Source organism: Myxine glutinosa, chromosome 3 (assembly GCF_964187855.1).
Source record: "Myxine glutinosa chromosome 3, kmMyxGlut1.1, whole genome shotgun sequence".
Taxonomy (NCBI): Eukaryota; Metazoa; Chordata; class Myxini; order Myxiniformes; family Myxinidae; genus Myxine; species Myxine glutinosa.
Genome location: NC_136263.1, coordinates 101,427,038 through 101,449,122, shown reverse-complemented (window position 1 = coordinate 101,449,122; position 22,085 = coordinate 101,427,038). Strand labels below are relative to the sequence as shown.

Here is a 22,085-nt window from a genome sequence, read left to right as displayed (position 1 = left end):
TTGTTCTCCCGCTCCCTTTATCATATGTTTCATGTTTTATGTGTCAGTTTGTCTTTTTGTGATCAATGCTAGCTCTTACACGAGCCTCGATCTTGTATAGAAAAAAAAAGAAAAAAAGAAAAAGAAAAGATAGACTATAGGTATGCATACTCCCCTTTAAGCAGCTAACCTCTGTTTGAATCCAGACCCAGCTATAAACGGTCTTCCCGGTGTTTTCAAAGGCAGATCAATCCCCATTTCAAACAAAAAGACACAAAGGTGTGTCCCAAATGCAACACCGTCTCCTCTGGTAAAGGTAATAAAAATTGTCGCTTTATTTTGGTAACCTGGAGTTTGGACTACCCTGTATGTATGGGCATTAGCTGAATGTGAACTCTCTGAACCCAGTTTGTGAGAAACCCATAAAGGTTTATTACATTAGAAAAGACAAATGTGATTGAACAATGCTGCTTGCAATTTCCAAATATTCGTTTGGATTGAACTTTCGAACACTCTTCTTGCTCACCAGCAGTCCTACCCATGGCAATCCACGGTGTATTAGCATCGCTGCAGATCCAATTTCATCAGAGTTGCAATTGCAATTTAAAATTACAAGTGCAAACTAAAGTGCAAGTTAAGTTCCATGAAGTGATTCCAAATTATTTTTATACAATCGGATTTCTCACTCAATTTTTACGTGGTCCTTAACTCCTGAAGATGTTGTTCATGCTCCTCAAGGATGCTTGAGGGCACCCTCGAGCAATCACTAACATTTCCGTAGGTAATTCCATTTCCACAATGTTTCCATCACAATTTCCAACTCAAAATGTCACTACTCCAATGCAGAATTCTGCATAAGTAGCCATCAACTATGGTGCGACGTCAGAATTTGGCAAAGGTACCAACACACAATGGTACCTATGCAAAAGGTACCTTGAAACTTTTCATGTCCCAAAGGGAGCACGAGCAAACGGAAAAGCTTGCATAAAAGTCGCATGAGAACAACGGAATTCTCATTGAAACAATGCTTGGGCTGCAACAGACCAGGTTGACAGTATCAATACGTGCCGGTAAGGGACCGAGGGTAGACTGGTCATGTGAGTGTGTTACCGCTTAGCTATCTTTTCACTCCACTGCACATTCAATAATTAGTTTTCTAACTTCAAATGAATCATTGAGAGGCCTGCACATGTTTGATTGTGTAAATGGAGATTTTGGTGGTGGAGACCTGTGCTCCCAGCCTGGTGTCGGCTTAGGGGTTAGGGTGCCGGCTTGGGATCCTGGGTTTGAATTCCGGTCAATCGCTGAATTAACGCCAGGGGGGTTAACTCAGCCTGTCATCCTTCCGAGGTCGGCAAATTGAGTACCAGTTCACTGGTAATTCCCTGTGTGTCGCAAGAGGCGACTACCAGGGTTGGTGGCAGGAAGGGCATCCGGCCATAAAACATTGCTCCAAAAAGGGGACCACGGTGCCCGAAAAAGGCCAACCCCTGCTCTGCGTGGAAAAATGGCCTATAAAGGTGGTTCAGATCGATACTCTTAACGGTGTTATGGTCTCCACAACAAATTGTGAACTCTTGTGTGGCTAAGAAACGATCCTGGACAGGTTGACTCTCTGTTGCAAGGTGTGGCTGAGCTGCCACAGGAATCAATCCCATAACTGCGAGGGAAATGCTTCAAGGCATTACTTTTCTACCTGTACCCTTAGAAAGCCTTTATCCACTGTCCCACGAAGCTGCAGATGGAAACTTTTGGTTGAAATGATATTGTTATTTCTGTGAATTTTCATTCTGGGACATGCCAGCAGTCGTACCTTCATTTGTCCAATAATGACTCAATAATAATGGATTTCAGTTGCATTTATTGGTGTTTGTGGTGATAACTGCACATATCAGCAAGGACGTGATGTCAGAAGGGTTTCTTGATAAACTTGAACTCCTGCACTACCGCAAAAAATGTACCTAGCAGAAAGAAAAAAAACAAGCATGAAAAATAAACCATTAGATGTTTCATCATCAGATCACAATCTATTACGAAAAGGAGAAGCATCCATGTGTGTCCATCACGCTTTATTCTAAATGATTCCTGCTGTCATAGAATAACACTCATGGTACCATTGGAAAGGTAATAATCAATTTACTTTTTTTGAATTTAATAGCCGGCGAAGCTGGTGTTGTCAATAAACGAGTACGTATTATGTTGAAAACCTGATTATGCCTTGGCTCGAGAATCCGAAGCGCAGTGGGCGCAGCCAGCTTGCGGAGGCGGAAGTATGCATAACAAATTTAAAACGTTCATTAGGAGTTTCTTTCACCCGTCGTCGTTTGATTCACAATCTTATGCACCTCCGATGTATTAATAAAATAATTTAAGACCAACATCGGCCCGCACGGGCCTGGTTATCTTCAACAAAACGCATCACCAAACACCGGACCCAATGAGAGTCGAGCATTTGCAAAAATATTTCTAAAATGAAAGCGCTTACTGGATGGAGTGCTGGAGACAGCCATCGACCGGATGCGGAAGTTTGCATAAAACAATTGCGAAAACGTTCAATAGGAGTTTGTTTCACCCGTCGTTCTTTGATTCACAATCTCATGAAACCTCTAATTAGTAATTAAAATACGTTAAGACCAACCTCGTTATCTTCAACGAAAATCGTCATCAAACACCAGAACCAATTATTATTACGCGTTTCGGACGGTGAAAACGGCGTCAAATATTCTAAAATTGACGAAGAATTTATTTTTTGGAAATCTCGCGGCCGTACGGGATAGTTTTTCACGGCCAGAAATACGGTATAAGCGGTTTACATATTTAGTTTAGAAATACGGATAGTTTTTCACGGCCGGAAATATCCGAAGTTGAGATGGAATTCACCGAATTAATCACTGCAAGCTAACGTCTTCTGGTGGACGAAGCTGCCGTGCCCGGAGAGTCAGAGAACCAGCCCTAGTGCCTGACAGCGACTGAAGTTAGAAGACTACACACTCACTGTGAAAACGTATGTTAAGCCCAGTTAAAAATAGGCCTTAAGCTAGCACGTCGTATAGTTACTTCCTTAAGCTTCTTGTGACATTTATTGTATTGTATGCAGGTATTGCCATTGGGGAGGACTGTCTGCTCTTCTCTTTTACCAAGTCTTACCAGGTACGGTACACCTACTACACCTACCTACTACCAACTACCTACCTACCTACTACCAACTACCTAACCTACTGATGCCATGGTGATTATTTTTTTTTTTTTTTTTTGTGTACAAGATCGAGGCTCGTGAAAGAGCTAACATTAATCACACAGAAAGACAAACCGACACATAAAACATATAACATGGGGAGCGGTAGACAAGATGGGGAGAGAGGGGGAAGGACACAAACACGGGTAAAATAGTGGCAAGAGGTATGCAGGTATTGGGGAGGACTGTCTGCTCTTCTCTTTTACTAAGTCTTACCATGTACGGTACCTACTACACCTACCTACTACCAACTACCTACCTACCTACTACCAACTACCTAACCTACTGATGCCATGGTGATGGGTAAAATAGTGGCAAGAGGTATGCAGGTATTGGGGAGGACTGTCTGCTGTTCTCTTTTACCAAGTCTTAGCAGGTACGGTACCTACTACACCTACCTACTACCTACCTACCTACTACCAACTACCTACCTACCTACTACCAACTACCTAACCTACTGATGCCATGGTGATGGGTAAAATAGTGGCAAGAGGTTTTGGCTTCGCCGGCTCATTGCGGCTTTGCAGTCGGTACTAGTAATCAATTTATGGTTGGAAAACGAATATTCGATTTAATCGGAACACTTTGTGTCCGTTTAACCCTAAGATATGCCTGTGACTTCCTGACTTCCGGTTTGAAGATTTTTCCACATATTTGTCAAATATGCAGCTGCCACTTCAACCTCCATTAAGGCTAAGTTTTCTAACATCGTGTTTTTCTGTGTTGTTGTTTGTGTTTTCGTCTAATTTTCCGTGTTACATCGTACCTTGTTGAACTGCATAGCAAATTCATTTTCGTGTTGTTCAAGGCCTACTTGAGTTGCTCCTTGGAAAGCAGCTGTGAAGATGATGTGTCCCTTTTGTCTCCGTATTCCTCATTTTAATTATTTCTTCCCAAATATTTTACTTCTGCCTCTTGAACATTATCCTATTTCCCTTCCTCACAAGCGCAAACGACTTTTTTTCTCCATTCCACAACAATCTCATTCCACTTGAATTTCCTTCTGCCTGTACTTCCTGTACAGCATTCTTTTTTTTTTTCTCCCTTTTCTCAACATCTCCAAACTGAATCTTCATTGAATATAAACACTTTTCTTCCTTTTTCCTTAATAAAAGCATTTTAAACATTTTAAAATGCTTCACTTTACTTATTTCTCCATCAGGAGCGTCCAACGTGCTCTTCTTCCTCAGCGTAATATATTTCTAATCTTCTTCGTTAAAATATTATTTCCCAAAACTTCTGTCAGCTAAACATTTGATCTACCAACCCTCCTCATACACCTACAACACAACCGTTCTCCATACCTTCACCATAAATTCTTACCTCCCATCCCATGATCCTTATCTCCGTTTGTCCAATTTGTGACTTTGGAATCCCCATCTCTCCATTTCATGTCCCCTCTTTCCACTTCCCCCCAAACTCTACTTCCTCAAAGCTTAATGTCTCCCCTTTCTACATCCCTCCTCACCCCACCCTCCCAATGCTTCCTCCTCACCAGACACACTGAAATCTTCCTCCGCACCCACCCAATCAAACCTTCCCCACTCACCCCACCACCTCAAAGCCTCCCAATCCTGTCCCTAACTGTGTGGACCTCAAACATCCGAACTCTCTGCTCCAACTTGATAGATTTCACAATGCAGACTGCTGCCGATAAACCAGACATTATCTGTTTAAAAAAATCCTCCACAGGACGTCCCTGACACCTTACTGTCTCTCCCTGGCTATTGTTTCCTCTGATTTCAGACAACAGTGACAACCATTTAACCACTCACCTTAACTCTCTCTTCCTCATATGTGGTGATTTCAATTGTCACGATATAAATTGGCTGAATGTTGGTACTTCTCTTACCGATTTCCGAACCGGATTTCTCCCAATAGCAAATCCTCCCTTCTGGACTTGGTGATGACAAACTTTCCTGAAAATGGCTCCTGCTCTTCCTCTGCTCAATTGGTCCATCTGATCATAAATGATTATGAAGAGTCAACATCTCTGGCAATTCTTAGAGAGCTGCTTCAGTGAGCCTGGCAGTTCACTCAGATAAATTGACAGCAACTGCAAGCAGCCATCTCACTTCAGGACTGGTCTCCCATATCTACTGCCCCTGAAATTAATTCACCCTGGAAATTCTTCCACAGAAAAATTATGAACAGATCAATCCCACCTCACCTTCTGTTATCCTACCTTTCTGCCTATGTTACACGGAATCCTGTGGTGAGGCAGTTGTTCTGAAACAATTTTCCTTTTCTTCCTGGAAGGCTAATCCAACCGAATGCAATCTCAGCTCATTCCATAAAGCCCACAACAAGTGTGTGTCCACTCTCAAAGAGCCAGAAAAGAACATCTGTCCAACTACAAGAATTAACTTTCCAACTTGTCCCCTCTTCTAAAACCTGGTGTTGCCTCGTTAGGTCTATCTCTGGTGTATGCTCCTCTTCCATCCCTTCCCTTTCTTCAAATGGCACCACAGCTGACTCTACACATGAGAAGGCTGAATGCCTCAATTCGGTTTTTACTTCCAAGTCTTGTGTATCTAACCCCTCGCTCCCTGTAGTCATCCTACCCAGTCGCACCCAACTGCTCCTGGATTCTGTGTCTTTTGCACCTGATTTGGTGGAGAAGTTTCTGGCCACCCTCAAATCTGATTCTGCAACTGGATCTGCCAGCAACAGCTCAAGTGTCATAAAACCTGCTCTACTGCTCTTGCACTTCCTCTCTCTGCGCTTTTCACCCTATAATTTGCCCTAGATCATCTTGCATCTGCTTGGAAATCAGCCAACATCACTGCATTGCATAAAAAGATGCTTGTAACTCTTTGTAGAAATTGTGACATTGCCATTGTGTGCAGAGTGTTAATTCGTTTCCTTTTTCATAAAAGTGATTGGTGCACAGCAGCGCTACGAAACCACTAATGACCTTAAGCAAGCAGAGAGACTTGCTTTTAATGGAATCGCCCCAAAATGCTCCGGAAAATGTCAACCTGTGTCGTACAAAGTCCTTGGCACACCTGAACTCCTGACAACATACATAAACCTTCAGGCACAGCTTGATGGAGTAATGCTTTCCCCTCTGGGCTGACACCCCTGCCTCACACCTTGCTCAGCTTGATGACGGGGAAACTGAGGCCTTTTTGAAATTTTATTTATTTATGCTAAGGCCCGTAATCGAGCTCACACACACACACACACACACACACACACACACACACACACACACACACACACACACACACACACCCTTCAAGATTCTTGGAATCTCCCATGATGAAGCTGAGTCTATGGACCTATCACTTTCCCATTGCAGACAGGTTGGTGATCTCTGTCTTCTTTGTCTCCTTTCTGGTCTTGCACTCTCTGCTCTTTCTGTGCTTTGTCCTCCACAGCTTTTTTCATAGCGCACCCATTCCATCATCAACACCTTTCTTGTGAAACTACCTATATCCAGGATCACTGCTCAACTCCACTCAATTGGTCCTCTTTTTTTCCTACCTGTGGAACCAACATCCACATTCTCTTCAATATAATTCTTCCCTCCAAGTCTTCAACACAGCTGTTAACTACATCTCACATTATCCACCATCCAATACTCATGATCTTTTCTACCCTCATGAACCCTCCACTTCGAAGTCCACTTCCTTCAAAATTTCCAGTTTTTCCTTCCTTAGAGTTTTTTTTTTTTGTGTGTATACTGAATCGAGGCTCGTGAAAGAGCTGACATTTACTTCACAAACAAATCAACCAGACAAACAAAATATATAAAAAGAAGGAGCGGAAGACAAGAGAAGGGGAAGCACACAAACACTTGAGAGCACACAACATTTAAGAGCAGGGAGATGTGTGGGAGGGAGAGGGCTTGGGGGGAGGAGGCGTGGGAAGGGGGTGGGGGGGTGGGAGAAGTATAAAACACAAGGACACCAAGGACTTCCAGGACAGAAGTTGGTATTTCAAAAAAGTGGAATTGGGGTGAAATTAGCGGGGGTAGAAAAGATCAAGGTTTTGGATGGGGGAAGATAAGAGATGGTGGTGAACAGCTGTTTTAAAGACCTGGAGGGTGGAGTGGGATTGAAGAGAGTGAGGGAGTTTGTTCCAGAGGCGGGAGAAAAGAGGAATGAAGGAGTGAAGGTGAGCAGAGAGTCTTGATTTTGGCAGTTTAACCATAAGAGGGTTGGAGGCAGATCTTGTGCGACCTGTAGGAATATTTGTGGGACAGAGCCCAGAGAGAGCTGGGGGGGCAAGGCCAGAGAGGAGTCGGTAGAAGACGGAAAGACCACCAACCTGCCTGCGGTGAGTGAGTGAGGGGCCCTTGGAGTTAGCTTCATCGCGGGAGATTCCAATGATTCTGAATGCTTTGGTTTCAACAGCGTGAAGACGAGCTAGGTGTGAGGCAGGAGCACCAGCCCAGAGGGGAGAGCAGTATTCCATTGAGCTGCGGATGAAAGCCTTGTATGTGGTGAGGAGCTCAGGTGTGCCAAGGAAGGACTTTGCACGACGGAGGATGCCCAGTCGGCGACTGGCTTTGGAGGCCAGATTTGAAATGTGGTTTTCCCAGGAAAGATCATGGCAGATAGTGAGACCCAAAAGCTTGAGTGACAGAACTTCTTGGAGAGGATTATTCAGAAAGTGGATGGGAGGGTTGTCCAGTCGGTCTTTTCGGAGAGACATCGTAAGAGTGTGAGATTTGTCAGGATTGAAAGACATGTTCCACTTGTTTGCCCAGTCTGTGATTTTGTCCAGGTCTGCAAAGAGTGAGGAGGCTGCAGACTGCCGATCTGAGGGATGAAGAATGGAGCGACAGAGAGTAGAGTCATCAGCAAAGAGATAGAGAGGATTTTCAAGGGAGTCAGAGACTTCTGTATCCATCTAAGAGTCCAAGAGTTTGCTTCTGTATCTAACTTTTCCAGCCTCTGTATCCTCCCTTACCCCTCATTCCTCCCTTACCCCCCATTCCTCCCCACACCAATTGTTTGTCAAAGCCTCCCTCTATAATTTTGTCCATCAACTCTACTGTTGCAGTCCCCCCCCCTCTCTCTCTCTATTGGCCCATTTGTTCTGTTGCGTCCTCATCCATTCAGTGTTCTAGGACTTGCTCTACCACAATCAACTATGTATACAAAAAAACCTCTTCCATCCTTCACGATCTGCCTATCTATTTTGAAAAATGTATTCTTGTCTTCTGATGTGGTTAAGTTTTTTTCCCCCATTCTTCATACATCTTCTTTGCTATCGCTATTTCCTTCTTCAAATGTTTATAATCTTCTCTATTTTGAGGATCTTTACTCTTTTGCAACTTATTGTAAGCTTCTTTCTTCTTTTTGAGCACTTGCTGGATTCCAATTCCACCACCATGTTTCTCGTGGTGTCGGGCACCCAGGTTGTCCCATACACCTTAAGTGTTTGTCCATTGTCTCCTAATGCCCTTGTAAGTCATGGAAAAGTACACTGATGCTCACTTATCTATTGCCTCCACATGATTTATGTAAAAGTTATATTGCAAGCCTTAGATAATCTTTAAAAATATGTTGTCTTCTCAAGATCTGTTCACACATTAATTAAATGGTTCATGTTCAATGCCTCTTTATAATGACTCCAAAATCTGATATTTCCATGCTTTGTTGTGTCTAAATTTCTTCAATTTGAATTTCAGAGTTCTAAAGATCTTAAACAGATTAAACAAATTTGCCTGGACCTCTTGGGAAGAGGAATGCAAGATTGCTCAAAGTTTGAACTTGGCTGCTCTAAGGGTCTAAGGCTAAGCCTTTCTGCTCAGGCATCTTATCAACCATGTTTACCAGCCTGCTGCACCCTGGAGTGATACAATTTCCTGCAGCGTACGACAATATTCATTCTCTCAACTAATCTCAAATTCGTTTTCTCCAACTTCATATCAGATTTTAATATTCCAAGACATTATTTCTTTATTTATTTCATCCCACTCAAAATGTGTTTTTGTATACTGAATCGAGGCTCGTGAATGAGCTGACATTTACTTCACAAACAAATCAACCAGACAAACAAAATATATAAAAAGAGGGAGCGGAAGACAAGAGAATTGGAAGCACACAAACACTTGAGAGCACACAACATTTAAGAGGAGGGAGAGGGCTTGGGGGGAGGAGGCGTGGGAAGGGGGGGGGGGAGGTGGGAGAAGTATAAAACACAAGGACACCAAGGACTTCCAGGACAGAAGTTGGTATTTAAAAAAGTGGAATTGGGGTGAAATTAGCGGGGGTAGAAAAGATCAAGGTTTTGGATGGGGGAAGATAAGAGATGGTGGTGAACAGCTGTTTTAAAGACCTGGAGGGTGGAGTGGGATTGAAGAGAGTGAGGGAGTTTGTTCCAGAGGCGGGAGAAAAGAGGAATGAAGGAGTGATGGTGAGCAGAGAGTCTTGATTTTGGCAGTTTGACCATAAGAGGGTTGCAGGCAGATCTTGTGCGACCTGTAGGAATATTTGCGGGACAGAGCCCAGAGAGAGCTGGGGGGGGCAAGGCCAGAGAGGAGTCGGTAGAAGACGGAAAGACCACCAACCTGCCTGCGGTGAGTGAGTGAGAGGCCCTTGGAGTTTATATTTAAAAAAGTGAGAGATTGAGTCTATATCTAACATTGAATCATTCAGGCAATTTGTCAGAGCTCTGAGTAAAATTTTGCCAAATTAGTTTTTTGTGTTTAAATATCGCAATTGAAAACTTAAACGAACAAACAAATATATTTAGCATCCTGAGAAAAGGATATTGGAAAAATGAAAGCACAGGGCATACATATAACCAATTTAACCAGAGTAGTATTGATCACAGGTATGAGGAACAACATTACATGGTGATGATACTGTACTCTACTTGATACAAGTTAATATTTTACAGATGTGAGGTTAAATGTATATATATATCGAGACATTTATTGAGAGACTCAACCTGAAACAATAACCTCTATTTCATTACTTGAGGAATATATATTTTTACTTGCGTCGTGGCACATGTCTACAAGTGCTCCGCATGGTTGTTGTTGTTGGCGTTGTTGTTGCGGTTTATGTTGGGGATCGATTTTTTTTTTAATGTGCACCCATTGGTCAGACAGCTTCCGGGCCACACTCATATTTGTCGCTTGACTCCACCCACTATGGCACCCAAACAAAATAATATGGCCACCGTCTTGGTTTTCTGGTGGGCCTAAGACATCACTGTAGGCCTCTGCTGATTATACAATGCCCGGGTTTTTTGCGTCAGATTTCCATTGGCTTTGTTTGGGACGAGTGTTATACATGATGAGGGACCCCAAAATATCGAATAAATGTCAAAATAAAAGCTATTAGTAAGGTTTAATCAAGCCAGTCAGCACGCACAGTATGCGCTACCCTAAAAAAAATAGTGTTACGTAATTTTTGAACAGCCCCATATTGGGTTTAAACAATCCAAGAAAACGTGACGAATCAGCTTATTCTGATATAACCATGGTTGAGGGTGACATGGATGAGAGGTGTCAAGTTCCTTTTTTAATAGCACATTAAATGTGTTTCACAATTGCGCGGTTCATCTTTTAAGAGTGCTTTAAATACACGTTTCCCAATGGGCCCGTTACTGGATTTTGTCACGGTGCACTCATTTTTGTTTGATACCCATACAAATGCTTGTAAAAGAAAAAGTAGAAACATTTTCTCAGAAACTAAGAAACACTTTTGTTTTTACCTTGGTTGAATTAAATACATTAGAGAAGGCATAGCTTACGTATTTCCATTGAAAAGAGCGACCACAGAAATTGAAGATACACCAAAACTGTTTGAGAAGAGGCTGTAGTGCTCTCTTTGCCAGAGAAACTTCACTTTGCTTGGTTCACCGACGAAGATCTCAGCATCCAAAGTGTAGGTGTATGTCTCGCCGGGAATGAGTTGCACATAATATCTGGTGCAAATGATAACATGCAAAAAGACATTGGACTATCTCAATAAGGCATTGCTGCAAGAACAACCTCTGATTGAGCTCCAGATCAAAAATGATGCTATCTCAAATAATTCCAATATTTCTTTTTCACTCAATAAGGAGACAGCTCATTCATTTAATTATAGATAATGACATTTCTTTCGTTCAAACTATTAATCTTCAAATCTACATTAAATAAAATTACAAGACTTGATTATGGAATTTGCAATACAATTAAACAAATAGGAGGGGTCACATCTGCACAAATCCATGGCTCAATTTTCGACAACAATGAAAAAAGATTGTTCATACCAATACCCCGGCTATTTCTGGACCATTTTTATTTGTGAATGATGTATAAGAGTTTTAGCACAACGATTAAAAGGTTTCCTGAGATGGGTAAGGCTGTTATCGGTGTGAGATGCATGTTCAGATGGTGAATCAGGTATATAAAAGGATATACTCTCAACTTTGACACAGGAGGAAGCCATTTCGGCCATCAGGCTTATTCTCTATCAACATGTACCAGATTAATTCAATCTCTCATTTTGTCAATTTAATTTCACTGAGGGTGAGAGGATAAGTGCGGTTCACATTAGAGTGATGACATCACCAAAGGTGCTAAAATATATGCAGCGTGTCCCAGAATTCACTACGGAACATAAAAAATTAAGATTACATTTAATGTTTTTAATAATAGGGAATATGATTGGTTGAATAATTAAATATTTGATGAAATAATTCAACACTCGTGCGAATGGTTGACCATATTTTCAAAACAAAAAAATTATTATAAAAATAAATATTACTTATTCTATGTTCAGAAGTGATTTCTGGGACATCCTGTTCACTCCGGGGGAAAGCTTCTGTTCCACACTGGTGAGGGCAAACTAGCCCAAAATACGTCTCCACGGATGCTCCCTCTCTGGGGTGGACTGGTCCATAAAATTGAGAATTAAATTCTCTTCTCGGTATTGGCTGCAGTACATTTCTACAGAAATGCTTTGCGAAGCTCGTGCCTAATAGGCAGAGCCACTGTTTATCCAGCAGAGCCTTTAAAAAAAATTGTGGAAATCCTCACCACCTGAGGTAATTGATTAGGTGAGAGCTGATTGGTTGGTTATTCCTTCCAATTTGGGTAAGAGACATGATTGCATCTTGATATGTGAATGTTAACTGCTATTGGCATTGCACATGGTGCGTGATTGGGACCTCAGTGGTGCACGTTTCTGTCTATGCTGTCGCTGATGACTCCCCAATAAATTAATGAAACTGGTCAGGCGGCTTCTGGGCATGTGATATTGAGATTCTCATATATGTGCTACTTGTCTGCAGTTGTCGAGGAACCCAGGTAGGGTTTGAAACAGCAAAGGACTTACCTTGTATAGCTTTGCTTGGTTGCTTTATGCAGCTTTCTTTGACTGAAATAGCAATGGGGTTCATTATGGAAATCCTAGCCACCTGGGGTCATTGATTAGGTGAGAGCTGATTGGTTATTCCCTCCAATTACAGGTAAAAGACATTATTGGGTCGTTTTATTTATATGAATGAATGAATGAATGATCGTTTTAAGGCCATTTTCCCTGCTAGAGCAGGGGTTAGCCTTGCGGGCCCCATGACAGTCATGGTTCCCTGTTTGAGGCAATGTTTTTTTTATGGCCGGATGCCCTTCCTGACGCCAATCCTTAGTCGCCTCTTACGATGCGCAGGGATACGGTGTACCTATTCTAAATCGGGGTACACACCGGGATCATTCATCCCAACAAGCTGGTACTCAATTTTCCGACCATGGAAGGATGTTAGGCTGAGTCAACCTCCCTGGCGTTAATTCAGCGATCGACCGGGATTCAAACTCAGGATCCTAGGATACCATGCCAGCACCCTAACCATTAAGCCAACACCAGGCTGTTGACTTGGTGTGAGCCAACCATTCTGTTTTTTAAGGGCTTTTTAATTCTATCCAATATGGCTGCCAGACCACATGACCAATGACGTCATAAATTTACATTCTCCAATATAATTGTTGCATAGATCATGCTCAATAAATTTCAAACTGATCGTTTGAAAATTTTACATGAGTAGACGCATATTATGGTGAAAAATTCGTGTCAATCGAATCAACGGATGCTGAGACGATGAATCTTTACGTACACAACTGGTCGCTTAACCTCGGATTTTCGTTTCGCAAATCCAAGGTGATGAAAATTGTGTGAATTCACTTTAATGTGATACATTTAATGTGGACTAAGGAACCTAACATACCTATTTACATTAATTATTATGAGATAAATTTATCCATTTTAGGTCGTTTCACTTAACGTGGTTTTCAAGAATGCAACCATGACGTTTAAACGAGGACAAAGTGTATATGCAAGTAAGGGTAAATTTACTCTGCTCTTAGACCAGCCGATATACAATGAGTTTATTTTCCGTTTCGGTTTTAGACATTAGGATTGAATCAATGCTGCAGCTCTTTTAGAATCGATAAAATCAACAACAGGTAAATAATAAATATAGAAAATATAAAAAACACAGGTAAATAAAAACACAACTTACGGTGGCATCTGGTGCTCTTTGGTGTTTCCATTTGGGCCATAGAGAGCAATTCTAAAAGTCCCATCTACTTCACTCAAGCCCTCCAAGGTTACTGAAACTTCATATCTCCAGCCTGGTTTGAAAATATCGGATTCACAAATCAGAAATTCACAAAAGAATCCAATATTAGAACATCCAATAAAAAAAAATTCCCATTTTATCTCGCTATAATTCACCAAATGCCCGTCTGTCCCCAGGTACCGCAAAAACGGCTGAACCGATCGCAATGACATTTTGGATGGGTAATCCTGGGACCCCCTGGAGTAAAATAGGCTATATTGTTTTTCCAATTTCAGCTTTGGTCTCCAGCATTTTAAGGTTTGGACTCCCGCATAACGTTATTGTCCCGGGTACCGCAAAAACGGCTGAACCGATCGCAACGATTTCCTGGAACCCCTGCAGTAAAATCCTACAATAATTCACCAAAATAACGACATGAAAATTAAAAACGGCTGAACAGTATTTCATGAACATTTCATTGCAGAATTGAGGAAAATCCTGATGAGTTACGAACCTGCCATGAATGCGGAAGTGGACAGATTACGGCAATGAGCTTGTTTGATAATATCCCAATACAACCGTCATTTAAAACAGTATTTTGTTAAAGTAGTATCAATTGATGATTGGAATTGAGTGAATACAATTACGATTTTGAATTCGTAATTGTATTCACCCAACCGTACGGAACTTCACATCAGGATTTAAATATTTGTTTATGTCACGAATGTTATTAAAAGTTTATTTTTTATATTAATGCTATTTAATTTGTGATTGGAGTTATGCTGTTTGGAATGAAAAAAGAGATATCGAGTTCAAGTGAATGACGAAATGCCATGACGGTTTCTACTTTCTAAACGTGAAATTTGCGGATCGCCATGTGCAGATTCGCCATTGACTGGGTATGGAACAAATGTACCCGTTTGTTTGCTAATGGGTACGTTTTTCATGGAAGTCCTTCACAAACTTCCTGTCCATGTCTGACGTGTGACTGAAGGTGCTACAGGAATGTGGAATTTATTGGTTTCATGCTTTAGCATTCGCCGTTTCTGCATTGTCTGTTTGCTCCTGGCCTCCCACCCGTGCGTAGCTCGGGCTCTTGAGTACCTCACTAGTTTTCATAATTCCTTCTCTGCTGTTAGATTTCAAACATCCACCACACTTATGTTGTCTGAAGTGTGCAACACCTTGTTTTTTCCTCAACAAAACAATGTGTGTCCCTTGGCTCATTAAATAAAAGGTTATGAGCTTGGGGTGGATCAAGCTGCTAAGCTGCTAATCAAGCTGCTTTTGTTTTTTTCAACAAAACAATGTGTCCCTTGGCTCATTAAATAAAAGGTTATGAGCTTGGGGTGGAGGAAGGGAATGTTCAGTATTGTGCGAATGACCTGATTTATTGATTTTATACATTGTGTGTAGACACATGGATTTTACTTTATACAATTTGCTGAATAAGATTATGACATACTTTTGTCTGATCTGTGCTGTCTTTTGTGTGCATCTTATCCATGCAAATAAGAAAAGGTTAAGCAAATGTAAAATGACGGAAATTACATTCATTATTTGGGAGGGCGCACTGGGGGGCTCCGTGGATCCGTCAGAGCTTTTATTAGTAAAGGGAGTGGTGCTCTAAAACCTGCTTGTGGGGCCCTGCATCTTATAATCTTCGCAAAGAAACGCCAAAAGCTGATCGGCAATTGAAGAACTCACCACCCCCAGAAAATATCAATGCCTTCGGGCGAATGATCATCTTGCGGGAGGTGGGGGTAAATGTATTGGGGCCCTCGGTGGAAGAAATACCATCAGAAGGCAGATGAACTAAATATTTATTTAATCAATGGCATCCACATTTTTCTGCAGCCCGCACAGCCTTTATCAATCAATCAGGTACTTCAGTCATACATCTGCTTACCAATTTTTATGACTTGACAACAACTTTTTATGACTTGTTATGAGCAATATGTGCATCACCAAATCCCTGTGGTGGGGGGAAATTGGCAAAGTAACAGGCATTGGACCAGTGCTGGGAATCACAGTCATGATCCTGCACATACGCGGATCAAGATATTGTTCGCTCTGTACTGATTTTGGATGACATCATAGTTCAGCAGAATCTTTTATTGACTCAGCTGCCCTTTTTACGGATAGCACAGCTGACCTCAATTTGAGGTGCTTCACCTCAACAAGAAAAGGTCACCTTAAATAAAGCTCATCCTCCATGTAGCGGCTGGCCCATGTGCGGGCGAAACAAAAAGAAGCCTAGAAAAAAACTACTGTAAATATTGCGACATGGAATGTTCGCAATGTACAGACAGACCACACTAATGTGACCATCCAGAAAGGCGAACAGCAGTAGTAGCTCTTGAGTTGAAGTGCTACAATATATTCACATAGCAGCTCTGAGTGGGACTAAGTTTGAAGACGAGGGTCAGCTGACAGAGGAAAAAGTAGGCTATACTTTCTTCTGGAAAGGTAAACCAAGAAAGATCCACGCATGTCAGGTACTGGATTCATGATCAAAAAGGAACCTGTCTCTTGCCTTAAAAGCTTTCTGACAGGTGTCAACAACAGGTTGATGAAGCTACCTTTTCCACTTAGGATCTACTATTACTTTTTTCCACTTTTTTTCCATATCCCGCCCGAGGAGGCAACGGAAATGTTCCACCCAGATCTTAGCAGCTTGATACGACAACATCCAAGAGAGGACAAGTTGATCGTCCTAGGAGACTTCAATGCCCATGTTGGCCAGGATTGCACCACTTGGCATGGTGTAATCAGAAAAGATGGCATTGGAAAAATGAACACAAATGGACTTTTGTTACTATATGTGTGTTGAAAATCAACTGGTAATCACCAACACAGCATTCTGTCTTCCAGACAGGCACAAAATCAAGTGGATAAATCCACGCTCTCGCCAGTGTCACATGATTGATTATGTACTTTACTGGATTAGCAGAGAGACTTGCAAGATATTCCATAACACGTTCTTCATGGAGCCGATTGCTGGTCAAATCACAGGCTCGTGCAATCAAAGCTATACCTTCATCACTCGTGTGATCAAAGATCATATCAAAATGTGCAAAACCCAAGTCTCTTCATCTGCTTGGCATGGTAATGGTGACTTAATGTTGCAGATCTGAAAAATCGAAAGACTGCAGAATAGTTCACCACTCATCCTTCAGCTCCACTTAAGATACTCCTAACATTACAGATGATGTTACTGCATAGTGGAAAGCACTTTGTGATGTGATCTATGAGTCTGCAGTCGAATGCATAGGCCATACAAAAGCATGCCATGCAGACCGCTTTGATGAAAATGACAGAAATCCCGCACTTACTTGAGATTAAACAGAGGGCATGAAATGCTTCTATAGCTGGCCCCACTTCTCATTTTAAGTTCACTATAAAGCAGTCACCAGTTCCAGTGGATAATTTGTCAAATGAAAAATGACTGGTTTTCCCAAAAAGCATATGAATTGCAGACGTTAGGTGATCAGCACGACACCAAGCGCTTTCATGAAGAGATAAGATCAGTTGACAGTCCAACATAATCTACAGTCATGCCTTCAACTATCAGTGAAGAACAACTATCAGTGATGCTTCTTCGCGGTGGTTGTACTCCCCAACACAAGTCGGGAGCCAAATCTTCCCCATTCTTTCCTTCTGCCGGATTCGTCAGGGCAGCACGGTCACGGTTAGAGAGCCGATTGGGCCCCATGAACCGGCCCTTTCCCTCTTTTCTCTGTCTATTCTCTCTCTCTATCTCTCTCTTTCTCTTTCTCTCCTCTCTCTCTGTCTTTCTCTCTAAATCTGTAGTGGCCCTGACTTTGTGAAGGTGGGGGTAGAACATCCTGCATGTAGGCAGTGTCTGGGTCGCTCCTGGGAGATTGATTGGCTGTCTCCGTGCCACGGGCTTGTTCGAGAGTACTGTCCAGGGCTATACAACAACAACTAGTGAAGATGGAAGCACTCTCAAATCAGAGAAAGTTGCAATGCACAACTAATGGAAGGAACACTTCGCTGTCAGATATTGAACAGGCCATGTACTCTTTCTGGTGTATCGACTCAGCCAGATACCCTGGCTTCCTCTCTGCGGTGACCTTGGTGATCCTCCCACTCATGAGGTTTTTAAAGTAGTTGGTGAGATGAAAAAATAATAATCACATGGCCCAGAGAAGATACCTGCTGCGGTAATCCAAAGTGGTGGAAATTGTGTTGTAATTTGCACCTGCTATTTCAATCCCACAGCAACTCACAGATGACAATATTATAAGGACCTACAAACAGAAGGTATATAGGAGTGACTCCAGAAGTTACTGAGAAATGTATCTGCTCTCGGTCATTTGGAAGATCCTTGCCTGAATGAATCCTCTTTGCCAGACTTATTTCTCAAATTAGTGATTAAGTAATTCCTGAACCTCAGTGTGGTTTTCATCCTAAGAGAAGTACAATAGACATGATATTCACTGCTCACCAAAGAGAAAATATATATATGGAACAGCATCAGCTGTTGTGCACAGCCTTTGTTGACCTAACGGCCTAACCAAAGCATTTGATACTGTAAACTGGCCTGCACTCTTGAAAGCAGTCACCAAATTTGGCTGTCCTGACAATTTTTTTAGCAAAGTATGCCAATTCCCTGATGGCGTAGTTAGAAGAGTCAGCATGAAAGAATAGAAATAGAATGGCACCAGCTTTGACAAAGTGGAGTATTCCCATGTCTAATACAGGTGACTAAAATGAGTGTTTTTACAGAATGCTCATTGGTGTGAAATTGACCAAGTATACACACGAGAATAGTCGGCTTTGGCTCCAGTGTTCAGGTAGAATAATTGATTCACAACTCCAGGAGTAACGGCATATGTATTTGCCAAATACCCCATTCTTGGGCAGCCACCATCAGGACAAGTGACACATTTTCCCTGTAACAGAAATGGACAAACAGTTTTATTTGTTGCTCTTTTTGGTTGGGTTCACTAAAATGCTAAGACACATGTTTGCTTTGCAAATATCAAAAGTTAAACACTCAGAGGTTTGTTTTTAAAGTTAATTTTTGAATCAAATATTGATTGTAAGCAAGATTACAAGCAGCATGCTTAATAATGATTCATGAACACCAACCTTTTCAGAAGAATAAATAAAAACAAGCATTCTGAGTTGCGCTGCAATACATGTCCCCTACCGGCAGTCTGTCGTCCGGAAAACTGTTGGGGAAATTACCAAAGTTCAAAGTGCCATAACTTTGTCAAAAATGATCCAAACGTCGTGAAGTTCGAACTTTATCTGTAACTTATCATGAGGAAACCATGTACCAAGTTTGAAATCATTAGCATTAAGAGTTTAGAAAAAAAAGTACGGAAAACTGTTCTTTGTGTGACGGACGGACGGACGGACAGACAGACGGACAGAATGACAGACGGAGGGACAGAGTGCAAACCTATAGTCCCCTCCAGTGTACACCGGTAGGGGACTAATAACAGAATAATAGAAGACGAAATATTAGATTTATTGCAAGAACAAAATATACAAATGTCAGGCAGGAAGGCAAGTGTGTTGACTCTGATGGCATCCTGGGGTATGCTCTCCCACTACCCAAGAGTTTTAGTCTAAATTAAGACTAGTTATTAGTCCCCTCCCGGTGTACACCGCAGGGGACTATAGGTTTGCACTCCGTCCCTTCGTCTGTCAGTCCGTCAGTCCGTCAGTCTGTCAGTCCATCACGCAAAGAACAGTTTTCCGGACTTTTTTCTAAACAACAACAACAACAACAACAACATGCATTTTAAGGCCATTTTCCCTGCTAGAGCGGGGGTTAGCCTTGCGGTCCCCATGACAATCTTCTCCATTTTGCCCTATTTTCTGCATCTCTTCTTGTTAACCCCCATGCCCGCATTTCTTCTTCCACCATCTTTAGCCAAGTCTTTCTCGGTCTTCCCCGTCCTCTACTTCCTTCTACATTCATTTCCATCACTCTTCTCAACCAGTCACTTTCATCCTTCCTCAACACATGACCAAACCATCTCAACCTGTTCCTCTTCACAGCATCAATCACAGGCTCTATTCCCATCATCTTTCACAATTCATCATTTGTCTTCCTCTCTCTCAACGATACTCCGCACATCCATCGAACCATTCGCATTTCCACCCTTTCCAACCTTCGTTGCTGCTCTACGTTCATTACCCATGTCTCGCTCCCATAAATCATAACACTTCTCACACATGCAGCATACACCTTTCCCTTCAGCTTCAATGACACTCCCCTCCTCATCAGCACGCCACTCAGTTCCCGAAACTTCTTCCATGCACATCTCACTCGAGCAACCGTTGCCGAGTCTGATCCACCTTCTCCATTCAGCATGTCTCCGAGGTAGAAAAATGTTTTCACACCTTCCAGCTTCACGCCGTCTCCAAGATCCAACTCAACATTTCCTCTTTCTGCAGCTCCCTCTGTGCACACCTTACATTTGAATGTAGCTGCCACACTGGTTAATGACCCTCTCAGACCACTACATTTTTGATGAACCCACTCAGCGCACATTGTACATTGAATGGAGTTCACTCCGACACCCTTCCTGCACACAGCACATGGCCACTTCCCAGTTCTTTCCACCTCACCACATGCTTTACCACTTGCCATCAGCTTCGTCTTTCCGATATTCACCTTCAGACCTTTTGTCTCCATACATTCCTTCCACTTGTTCATCTTTTCCTTCAGTCCATCCATACTTTCCGCAATCAACACCAGATCATCTGCATACAACAACTCCCACGGTAAACCCTCCTTTACGTTCTGAGCCAGCACCTCCATCACAGCTACAAATAGTAGTGGACTTAGTACCGACCCCTGATGCACTCCCACCTTCACCTCAAACGCACCACTGTTCCCGTCCTTCGTCCTTACAGCTGTGCGCGCTCTTTTGTACATTGCCATCACTACTCTGATCAACCATTCCTCCACTCCTAACTCCCTCAATGCCCATGTCAATACTTTGCGTGGAACCCTATCGAATGCTTTCTCCAGATCAACAAACCCAAGAAACAACTTCTTCCTCTTCTCCATGTACTTTTCCTGCAACTGCCTCACAATAAAAAGCGCGTCTGTTGTTCCTCTTCCTGGCATAAATCCAAACTGCATTTCGTCGATCTTCACTTTCTTCCTTATCCTCCTCTCCAACACCCTTTCCAATACCTTCATTCCATGCTCCAATAACTTTATCGCTCGGTATGAGCCACACTCCAGAGGGTCACCTTTCCCCTTGTATAGAGGGACGAGGGTACTCAGTTCCCAATCCACTGGAATGCGGCCTTCTTTCACCACCAGATTACAGATCTCTGTCATTCTCTTCACACTCCAACTTCCTGCTGCCTTCAACATATCTCCCACAACTCCCATCGGCCCTCCCGCTTTTCTACTCTTCATTGCTTTTATCGCTTCCTCAACTTCCTTCTCAGTTATCTTCTCTGCCGGTCCTAAAACTGGGTTACTCTCTATGTTGCCATCCCATTCATTCTCTGTATTCAACAGCATTTCCATATATCTTTTCCATCTTCCTTTAATTCCATCTGGGTCCACAACGATTTGTCCCACTTCATCCTTCAAGCAACTCACCCCCATCACATCACACCTCTCTTTCACTATCTGCTTTGCAATCCTGAATACTGCTCTCTGACCCTCTTCCGAATCCAAGCATTCTCCGAACATTTTCCTCCATGCCTCCTGCGCCTTTGCTACCTCTTTCTTTGCAGCCTTCCTGGCTGCCTTATAACTTTCATGCTCTGCTTTTTCTGCTCCCATACCCTTCGCCTTCTGCCACTCCTTGAACTTCTTCCTTTTCTCGTCAATCCTCTTTCCAACTTCATCATCACACCACCATGTTTCCGAGTGCCTCGGTGGTCCTTTTTTCCATCCACATACCTCAACAACGGCTCCCAACAGACTATCTTTCATTGACATCCAACCACTTTCAAGCTGAACCACATCATCCTCTACCCTGCTCAGCCTCGCTTTTAATGCCTCCCTTACTGTCACCTCTTTCAACCTCCACACCTTCATTCTCGGTTGGTACTTCATCCGCCGAGCTCTCCTCGCATCTTTCACCCTTATGTCGCAGACAACCAAGTGGTGCTGTGAAACAGCCTCCTCCCCCGGGATCACCTTTGTGTCCCTTTCTTTGGATCACTTTTTTTCTAAACGCTTAATGCTAATGATTTCAAACTTGGTACATGGTTTCCTCATGATAAGTTACAGATCAAGTTCGAAATTCACGGCGTTTCGATCATTTTTGACAAAGTTATGGCACTTTGTTTATTCTAGAGTTCTCCTCAAGCTGCACTGCGCGGGCCGGCGCGCGCCCTCAGCCTCGACTCG

The 22,085-nt window shown here is 42.5% G+C and overlaps 1 protein-coding gene across 1 annotated transcript; it reads right to left on the bottom strand.

Moving 5' to 3' along the window:
* Window positions 1-1,822: 1,822 nt before the first annotated feature.
* Window positions 1,823-18,680, bottom strand: LOC144891149 (pancreatic lipase-related protein 2-like). The gene is made up of 4 exons (XM_078773519.1): window positions 18,510-18,680; window positions 13,682-13,793; window positions 10,934-11,107; window positions 1,823-1,940 (listed from the first exon to the last, which is right to left on the bottom strand). The coding sequence occupies exons 1-4, from the start codon at window positions 18,598-18,600 to the stop codon at window positions 1,871-1,873; spliced, it is 447 nt and encodes a 148-aa protein (XP_078629645.1). The 5' UTR covers window positions 18,601-18,680; the 3' UTR covers window positions 1,823-1,870.
* Window positions 18,681-22,085: the final 3,405 nt, after the last annotated feature.